At 47.3% G+C, this 9,999-nt stretch overlaps 2 protein-coding genes across 4 annotated transcripts; one reads left to right on the forward strand and one right to left on the reverse strand.

Moving 5' to 3' along the window:
* Positions 1-205: 205 nt before the first annotated feature.
* On the reverse strand, positions 206-3,174 carry LOC120684390 (L-type lectin-domain containing receptor kinase IX.1-like). Its single transcript, XM_039966259.1, has 3 exons — positions 2,935-3,174; positions 1,684-2,552; positions 206-1,580 (listed from the first exon to the last, which is right to left on the reverse strand). Exons 2-3 carry the CDS (start codon positions 2,483-2,485, stop codon positions 364-366), a joined length of 2,019 nt encoding a protein of 672 aa, XP_039822193.1. The 5' UTR covers positions 2,486-2,552; positions 2,935-3,174; the 3' UTR covers positions 206-363.
* A 2,995-nt stretch (positions 3,175-6,169) lies between these two features.
* LOC120686819 lies at positions 6,170-9,127 on the forward strand. 3 transcript variants are annotated; one of them, XR_005680389.1, is made up of 4 exons: positions 6,170-6,491; positions 7,335-7,470; positions 8,200-8,289; positions 8,879-8,911. XR_005680389.1 is itself a non-coding variant. In XM_039969026.1 (4 exons), exons 1-4 carry the CDS (start codon positions 6,313-6,315, stop codon positions 9,091-9,093), a joined length of 567 nt encoding a protein of 188 aa, XP_039824960.1. In that variant the 5' UTR covers positions 6,170-6,312; the 3' UTR covers positions 9,094-9,127. The 3 variants fall into 3 exon arrangements, 2 of the variants coding, with proteins under 2 accessions (XP_039824960.1, XP_039824961.1); XM_039969026.1 differs by having other exon boundaries at positions 7,388-7,470; positions 8,879-9,127; XM_039969027.1 differs by lacking the exon at positions 8,879-8,911 and adding an exon at positions 8,405-8,647 and having other exon boundaries at positions 7,388-7,470.
* Positions 9,128-9,999: the final 872 nt, after the last annotated feature.

Below are 9,999 nucleotides of genomic sequence, written 5' to 3' on the forward strand. Positions count from 1 at the left end.
AATATTGCATGAAGTCCCCAGTGAAGATGAGAGATATATGAATTCTTGAGGTAGCATTGCTTATGATGGGAAATATTCATATCCAACCATACAACCCAGAATATATAGGAGTTTTACACATATTTGGTGATTTTAGGGTCGACAAATTTCCCTTCCCATTAATTGCATATTTGCATGTTGATACACTGCACATCGAGAAAAGAAATAAACGAAAGAGATCATTCTGCAATACAAGACAGTCCATCTATTCTATCATCCAAGTTGTTAGCTGCATGCGAGCTCAAAGATGGCGCAGCAACGCTGCGCCCAGGTTTTCTAGTTCACATCAAAGTGCTGTCGTCCTCGTGCTGGACGGAGCTGGAATTAATGCTCGATATCGAGTGATGCCGCCGTGGTTGGCGTCTGGACGCCGCCGCCGCCTAGCCCTTGGGTCGTCGTCCTCCCCGCTTCAGTAGACGACGTCGTTGAGCTTGAGCCAGCCGGCGGGGGCCCATCCGTTGCGACGGGCATCTTGGCGGGCAGCCTCGGCGGCGGCGCCTCGAAGCGCAGCGCGTTGAAGGCCTGCCTGATGTTGGGCCGGCGGCTGCGGTCCGGGTGCGCGCACCAGAGCCCGACGATCATCGCGCAGGCCATCTCCCGGCCGTCGAACTCCCCTCCCAGCCGCGTGTCGGCCGCGTCAAGGATGCTCCCGCCGCCGTACGAGTCCCACACCCACTGCACCAGGTGGACGTGGACCAAGTGCCCGTCTTCCTCCTCCCCCACGAGCACTGCCGGCCGCCGACCACAGGCGACCTCGAGGAGGAGGACGCCGAAGCTGTACACGTCCGACTCCACGCTGGCCTTCCCGGCGAGCACGCACTTCGGGTCCATGTACCCGAACGTGCCGGCGACGCCCGTGGTGTGCGACCGCCGGCCGTCGCCGATGAGCCGCGCGAGCCCGAAGTCGCCAAGCTTGGCGTTGAACGACGCGTCCAGCATGACGTTGCTGGGCTTCACGTCCCGGTGCACTACGCGCTGCTCGGCGGCGTCCTCGTGCAGGTACAGCAGCGCGGCGCCGACGCCGAGCGCGACGCGGTACCTGACCGGCCATGTCAGCACTCTGTCCGGACTGTGGAGGTGGCAGTCGAGGCTGCCGTTGGGCATCATCTCGTAGACGAGGAGGAGCTCATCATCGCCACTACCGTGGCACCAGCCGATGAGCTGCACCAGGTTGCGGTGCCTCAGCCGGCTGATGATCCTCACCTCCGAGGCGTACTCCTTCCTCCCCTGCTTGGAACCCTTGGACACCCTCTTGATGGCGACGTGAAGGTCCATCTCCTTGAGGTAGCCTCTGTACACTGACCCGAACCCTCCCTCTCCCAGCTTCTGCTGGTCCGAGAAGTTGTTGGTGGCGACGGCGAGCTCGCCGTAGCGAAACCGCTTTGGCCCTGTGCCTTTCTCGAATTCGTCAAGGATTTTAGCCGGTATCCTCCGTCGCCGGAGACTATGGATCCATATCAGGGAGGCCAGGACGATCAGAGACGCAGCAGCTCCAACAGACAAGCCGATCACGAGCGCTTTCTTGGAAGACGATGAAGATCCTGTAAAGTCGCAAAAAATTCCGCACGTTGCCGCACAGCTTGCACTACATATTCAATATAGGAGCATATCCAGTAAGGTGCCGGTGCCGCAAGAAATACTTACCTGGAGGTGGAGGTGCCGGCATGGTAGACGAGGTTGCAGCTGGTAGACGAGGTATGGGCGGCAGGGTGATGTTGATCGGAAAGCCCACCTGGTAGACGAGGTTGCAGCTGGACCCCTTGATGCAGCCGCCGGTGTTGTTGGGGAACGTTGACCCCAGCTGGGCGATGTAGATGTTGACGCAGCGCGTGCACTCGGTGGGGTTGAGATCCCTCGTGCACTGCGCCAGCCCGTACATCTCCTGCGTGCTCGAGTACGGCGTGGTGTCGTTGGCGATCAGCAGGGGCGAGAGCGCGACGCCGGCGACGAGGTAGCTCATCAGGGGCACCCAGGCCGCGAGCACGGCGTCCGAGGTGACGGGCATCCCGGTGACGCTCACGACTAACGCGGCGTCGAGGTCCGCGGTGGCCGGGATCGGCGCGGCAGAGTACCGGAGCACGCACGCCTCGTACGCCGTGGTCACGTTCCGGCTGCCCGGGCACAGCGTCCTGATCCAAGCGGGCGCGTCGGCGAGGCAGTCGCTGCACTCCGTCGCGCTGCGGTCAGCGAAGCACATGATGAGGCCGAACACCTCGTCGGCGCCCGTCCCGGCGCTGCTCCTGTAGAACCAGCCGTTGTCGCCGGCCGCCGCGGGGAGGGCGGCGAGGAGGCTGTCCAGGTTCTTCTTGTACTGGCTGCTGTCGGTGTAGTTGTCCGTCGTCGAGCAAGATAGCGTACAGAGCTGAGAGATGTTGTCGGACTGCCCAGATGCCATGACGGAGAGCATGGTGACGGCGGCGGCGAGGAGGAGGTGGCCGGAACCCATAGCCGGCAGCTCTCTCTCAGTGGCGCGCCCTGGGACGCCGTTATTCAAACATGCCTTAAGTAAATATCTGCAAAGATTATAAGGTTAAGATTAAGATTCTTAGGAAATCAAATATATGTAAAATTTGACAAACAATTTAATTAGCGGTAAAACTTGGTAATTTATAAGTGTAAATAGGTTTGGTTTTGGTTATTTAATATGTTTCATAATAGTATATGTTTGTAATTTAGACGTCGGTTCTGATGATAATAAATTTGCGCAATCTAAATATAAATTAGAGAGGTTATTTTATATTACCTATCATCATGAGTAACTACTCAAATAAAAAAGTTACAAACACAAATCTAGGAAAGTTCCTTTGAACTCCCAAGCCCGTACCCATTCGATTAGTCGGACGAACTGAGACATATTACAGCACAAGCAGATCTTGATAGATCAGAGATGCATACCTCTCCAAGAATTAAGCAGCCACCAGCGCACGGCCGCCGCGGCTACCAGCAGCTAGAAGAACAGCTAGCTAGCCGACGGCGCGCGGCGGAAAGGATAGATGCGGAAACTGACTGACGAGGGATGTTCACCGAGAGCGAGAGAGGCAGCGGATCTGGTATTCTGGTAGATTATCTACTAACCTCCATAATCACCATAAGTGCACCGCACTGGTGCTTCCTCCTATATTTATACCCGGCTACGGGCCAAGGAAAAATTTTTCGGACGGAAAACACCGGTTTCCGGTAAAATTTTCCGTTTCCGGTTGGCTCCGGAAAACGTTTTCCGGTCAAATTTCGGATTTTCCGTTTTCAAAATTTGAAATTTAAAAAAAATTATAAAAAATATGATAAAAAACTAGAGATTTTTATGAGTTATTTGCACCAGTTGTCATTGAAATCTAACATCAAATAACTCACGAAAAAATTAATAAACGCCTGACCCATTAGTTAATGAGTAAACCCGTTAAGCCTGTTAAGATTTTGGGTCACCCGTTAACCCGTTAAGAGTTTTTAACCCCCACCCATTCCCCCACCGGTCTGGACACGCCGTCGCCGTCTTATCCACTCACACCGAGCACTCTCAGCTCCTCCCCCCACGCAGCTCACCTTGGAAGGTCTTCGCGCAGGAGATTTCGGCCTGTTTGCGCCGGAATCCGGTCAGCACACGCCGAGTTCCGACCGGGAGGAGCAGATTCCGCCTCCCCACGCGCGCCAAGGCTGCGGCCCGTGCGGATTCCGGTGTTTTCCACCCAGTTTCCGGAGCTTTTCGAGCGCGAAACTGTGTTTCCCGAGTGGAAGCCGCTGCTGCGGGCCGACCGGAACTGTGGGTTTGGTGAGTTGATTTTGTGTTTAGATGATTGTTCTTGTGGATCCAAGTAGTTAATGACCTGTAGTGTTTATTTGATACGTACTCAGTTCATATTTGTTCATAGTTTATGAGATATATTATTTTTCCCATGTATTTGGTATGAGTGGAAACATGCATAGGTAAATCTCATGTGCCGAATGCTTCTGACAATACCACCTTGGAAAAAGGAAGACCAAAATTCCTCCAAGTCGGTCTAAAGGAAAAAAAAACAAAGAAGGGGTGATGATGAGGAGGAAATTCTTGGGAGTGAGGATAGCACACCAGAGCCTAGTGATGATACACATGGTGGTGGTGATGATGATGATGACGACGACGACGACGATGGCAATGATGGTGGTGATGACAATGATGATGACGATGATGGTGGTGGAGGTGCTGTTGGGGGTGGGGGTGCTTCTAGTAGTGGTGCTGCTACCGGTGGTATGAGATTTACGGGAGAGACTGACTTCACCCATGCCACACAAGATCGAGATCATGGAGCACCCTCCTCACAACGACGTCCATTAGGTCCATACGATGCTGAGGATGATGGTAGCTCTACCTCTGTCAATTCCACCTACAGCTACCCGTCGGCACCATCGTATGTGTGGCCACTACAACCACATCCGAAGGCTGTCCCTCCGCGTCCTCTATATGGATATCCCCATATGTACTATGAAGGATATATCCCATATGGATCTCCTCACATGTACTATCAGCAATATCCCCCAGGACAAGATCACATCGATGAGGAATGACTACTCATGTATGTGAAATAGAAATGTAAACCCTTAATAAGCCTTTTATTTTATCCAATGTTTATGCTAAAGGGTTCATGCTACTTAGATTTAATTAGTTGTATTTATGTTGTGTTTATTTAGCAAAAGATGTCCTATATATGATCAGTTTGTGCATGCCAATATCGTTGCTATCAATATTTGAATATTAATTTTAGAGTATAGTTTGTGTTAAAGATTTGAGACTTGTATTATTTACATTGAACCTATATTTTATTGCATTTGGATTGTGTTTTGTATTGACATACATATGTTTTATGTCAATTCTATTAATATTTGGTGTGTAAAATATTCATTATGCATTGTGAACTATTATATATAGAGAATTAGATAAAATGTTCTCAAAATATTCAACTATCCTTAACATAATTTGTATTTTCCAAACATTATCATTATTTCCCGGTTGCTTTTCATCATTTTCCGGTCGGAAAGCACCGGTTTCCGGTCGGAAAACACCGAAATCCGGTCGGAAAACATCGAAAAATCAAAATTTGAATTTGAAATCATTTTTCGGTCGGAAAATCCGGAAAAAACCGGAAAACCGGAAATTTTCCGTTTCCGGGAAGGTCCGGAAAACCAGTTTCCGTCGGAAATGTAAACCCTGCTACGGGCTACCGCTTACTTACACCGGTCCTTTTCTGGGTCATTGCTAGTGCCCGCTGGGTCGTTGGCTTATTCGCTTGACTCGAGATGTTAAAGTTGCAGAGGTCTTTGGTTTGGTCTGACTCAATCCACGCGTGGAAACAGGTGTGTGATTTCATAAGTATAAGGCCCTGTTTAATTTTCACCCCCATAAACCCCGTAAAGACAAAATCGCGAGACGAATTTAATGAGCCTACTTAATCTATGATTTGCAACAGTGATGCTACAGCAACTATCCGCTAATTATAAATTAATCATAGATTAATTAGTATCATTAAATTTGTCTCGCGATTTACAACTCATCTGTGCAAAAAGTTTTGTAAACAGACTTCATTTAGTACTTCAAATTAGCAAGATTTTTTCGTAAAAAAATTTTGCGTTTCAACTAAACAGGGCCGCACAAAGTACTCCGTATTTATCTTTATCTACGTTTCTATATACCACATTGAATCCCTCGCGTGGCCACGCCATCGCTTATTCCAGGCCGCACGATCTGCATCATGTAGCCACAATCATTACGTCAAAACGGCTCATTAGTGACGCAGAAACTAACAGCGTCACTAATCAAAAATTTAGTGACACTATGTATTCAGCCGCGTCACAGCCGATTCTTCACGGGTCCGGGGGCGCAGATATTAGTGATGCGTCTTGTTGACACGCGTCACAACTGGTACTCTGTGACGGCTCCTTTCTATGCGCGTCACAAAGGTAATTGCACTAGCGACGGCTCCTCATAAACCGTGTCGCTGGCATAGATTTACATTAGTGACACTGTTTGTCTATGCGCGTCACTAGTACCAGGAACTGTAGATCAGTGACGTGTCTACTCTATCTACATCACTAATGAGTGAGTGGCTTCTATTAGTTCAGAGGCTCCGCTTAGTGACGTGCATGCAGTAAACGCGTCACTGACCCGAAATATTTCTCAAATCCGGTGGAAACCAGTGGCTCGCGTCCGCGCCCCTCCGTCCCTTCTCTTCTTTGCACCCGTCTATGTCCCGAGGTTTCTCAGATCCGGCAGCGTAGATCTCCGATGAAGCTACGAGACGCAGTATGCAGTCGCCGGGCGACGGACACCAGGTGACCAAGTCAATGGCTCCCTTCCTCCCTAGTTCGTGGGACTCGCTCGGGCACCCCTCCCACCCAAATTGCCGTCCCAATCTCTCTCAGATCCTGTCTCCTCTGTCTCAATCTCTCTCAGATCCGGTCGCTCCCAGGGGCCGCAAATCCAGGTGTGTCTTCACCTCCTCACCTCTCCTTCCCTTCCTCCGGTTCTCTTTGCTGGGTCCCCTTCTTCCCGTGGATGGATGCATCTCTCCACCATCCTGCCCCTTCCCCTCCATGGATCTGCTAGCTGATTGAACCAACCATTCAAGATGGTTTTGGATCTTGATTCCTTCATATTCGATGTGCTGCGCCCTAGTTTCATATGCCGGGAGCTGTACTCGGAGGCCAACTTGGACTTGTCCGCGCCCACGAGATTAATTAGGCTGCTATGCTATTATTTGTTCGTTGGGAACATCCTAGAAATCCATCGTTATTGGTTGTGTGGTAAAAAGCCAGTGAAAAGAACAGAATCGCTGAGCTGCTCATATATACTAGTAAACTAAACTAATTAATCATAGTTCTTTGTGTAATTGACTAATTAAACTAATGTTGTCTTACTTTCTTTAATTTTTCCTCTCTGCCTACACGAATTCCATGTGATTAGTAGTTGTTAAATACTAGTGCTCATAGCCTTGTACTAAATAATTTTACCTTGCCATGAATAGTTAGTAAATCAGTCCTTGTAGTATCTATAGGTTGCAAGGTGTATGATGTTGACCGGAGTATACTAGGTCTCTCGCAGGGCCTGTCAACAGAATGTCTAGAACAATATGCAATTTGTTTGTGCATGTTGGCCATTAGTTCATTACTATATACAATATGAGAAAATAATTAACGTTTGGAGAAAATTCATCTTTTTCTTTGCCATTGAGCAGGTCTGTATTTGTTTTGTATAACTTGGCTATGCCGACTTCCTATTGATTGCTGAGAGTGAAAGCTCCTGAAACTGAAACATAATTTTATTTTAGGTGATTGGTGCTTTAGACCCGGTAATAAGCACTAGTGTGTTCCACGGTCACAGGTTTGGAGTTATGCGTCGCCACACCAGTTCTGGCTCTTTCTGTTCATTTGCTGGATGGAAAGAGCAGTTGCGATTCTGTCAAGGTGAGATGTCCAAGGAGATCATTTCTGCTTTTCTTTTCTAATGATTTACCTCATGGATCAGCTAGGACCTAATGAAGTGCTATTAATTGCCTTATGTGATCTTTAGTGTAGAACCTGATTATGGAGTTGGTAGTCTTCACCATGTTGCAGCCAATTGATGAATATAATATTATATTGTTTTTGTCCTCTGTCCTAAGTATGGAGTCTTTGGGTTCACCCTGCAACTCTCCTATAGTATCCTCTACATGAAAAAATTTGCAAGACAGCTTTATATATTTTCTTCCCTAATAAATTTTCCAAGGCTCACAGCCAAGCTTAAAAATCCTCCTGAATAAAAAAAAACGAGCCCCGCGGGGAACAGCCCCCGGGTTTTCATTAAGAGGAAGAACCACATTACGGGGCTCGGAAAACCCCCCCGAACCCTAGCAAAGCTAGCGAGGGGGATTTTTATTTTAATTCGTCCCAACGAGGGATCGAACTCGCGACCTCTTGGTGCCAAAGAGACTTGCCTTCCATTGGACTACAAGCTCCTTGGCTAAATCCTCCTGAATACCTGAACTATTACATTGGATAGCTGCATCTGGTTGTGAAATAACTAGATTTTAATAATCAGTTTGCAATAGATAATGCACATTCTCTAAACTGTTGAATCAGAAAGGTTCTTCTTCAATGTACGAACCATAAAGATATAGACCTGCTCTGATGATCCATTTGTTTCTTGATTTTCAGGGCAATGGTGTAGAACTGTACATAATAACAGAGCATGGCTATTGATGTTATTGATATTTGGCATGATATACGATCAAATTGCTAACCAAGGTCTTGTTGCCCTTCTTTTCTTTGCGAATCTTAGATTTTGGAGATTTTATACAGTCCATATGCTAGATTTCTCATTTTTCAGATGGTTGACTCTGGTTTATCTCTGTTTTTATAGTAGTCTTAAACTACAGGTTGTAGAAATAGTTTCATTCACGTTTAAATGTGAAGTGTGTTTTCAAATACTTTCACACCCTCACATAATTTTTTAGGAAAATTAAGTTGTTCCTTGTTCTAATGAGCATCACACTGCCAATGTATATGGTCTCTCTAATGAGCATCACGCAAATATTGGCTTAGAACAAAGAACAAGTGCATGATTTGTTTTTCATAGCTATAATTAAGTACATGAAAACATATACCATGTTGATATGAATCGGGTTCAATTTTGAGTTGCCATTATGTATATCCCTTGAAATATTAAATTTGGTTATTTATCTTGTATTTTGTTTTACAAGATTAAGTTGCGCTGAATTTCACTTCACTTCTCAGTAGATTGTACACAGTCCATATGTTAGATTTATATTTTCTTATAAGGTTGACTCTGATTCATATTTATAATCAATATACTTATTGTTTCCTTCCCTTGCAGGTTTGAAGTTTGGGGGTCTATATAATCAATATGTAGTAAAAAACCATGCGTGCTTGTTACGACAAGTTCTGTGCAGTTGTCTTAGAACTATAGTTGGTCACATTTCAAAAACCATAGTTGAAGGTAGCACTTCTGTGTGTGTAGTCTTAGAAAAGTTGATGTTAAATGGATCTGAGAGCTACTTTGATGATTCAGATGTAAACCTGTATCTATAATTGATCAGACGTGTATGTGTAATTGTTATGTTTACAAAATCTGTGTAAACCTCCCACTTGAAGCACGAGTCGTCGATAGCCGCCGCCATTGCTCTCTCTCTCTCTCTCTCTCTAACACTACTTCTGATCAATGGATCAATGCCTGCAATTTATAGTGGCTCCGGGCACTGTGCCGAGCGATGATTCAGGAGTGATTGGAGGGGATGGATTGGACCAGAAACGGAGATGGTCGTCAGTCAGGTAGTGGCGGGTTATCCGAACTTTTTCTAGTGCGGTGGTCACGCCAGCGTAGAGATCGGGCGGCACCGCACCGGCCGGCGGTTTGGCACCGAGCGCGGCCACAGAGTGGCAGAGGTTTTTTTTATTTTTATATTTTTTATTTTCGTTTTTTACAAAAATATATTTTCGATTTGAAAATTTACATGAATATACCCTGGCCGCCCCGCTGCCGGGCGGCTGGGACCTGGCCGCCCGGCAGCCGGGCGGCAGGGGCTTATCTATAAAAAAAATAGACAAAAATTTGTGCCGAGGTCCCTGGAGGACCGGCCGCCCGGCAGCGGGGCGGCCAGCCCTCCAAGCCGCCCGGCGGCGGGCCCTGGCCGCCCGCCTGCGGGGCGACCGGCCCCCCAACCCTATATAAGGTGTTGGCTGCCCCTCACCCCCTCATTTGCCTCACTAAAAATCCAGAAAAAAAGAAAAGAGAGGGAGGGAGGGAGAGAAGGGGTGAGGGAGAGGCAAAGCGGCGAAGTCCTGCCGGATTTTCAAGCCGGCGACTGTAGGTAATTAAAATTTTCTACATTTTATAAATAGATTATGTTGTAATTATTTTTTTGAAACAGTAGATTAGCAATCAGTTTAATTATTGTTAAGAGTGATTAGTGGTACATTTAGGTGCAGTTACTTATA

Source organism: Panicum virgatum, chromosome 8N, assembly GCF_016808335.1.
Source record: "Panicum virgatum strain AP13 chromosome 8N, P.virgatum_v5, whole genome shotgun sequence".
In the NCBI taxonomy this organism is placed as follows: domain Eukaryota; kingdom Viridiplantae; phylum Streptophyta; class Magnoliopsida; order Poales; family Poaceae; genus Panicum; species Panicum virgatum.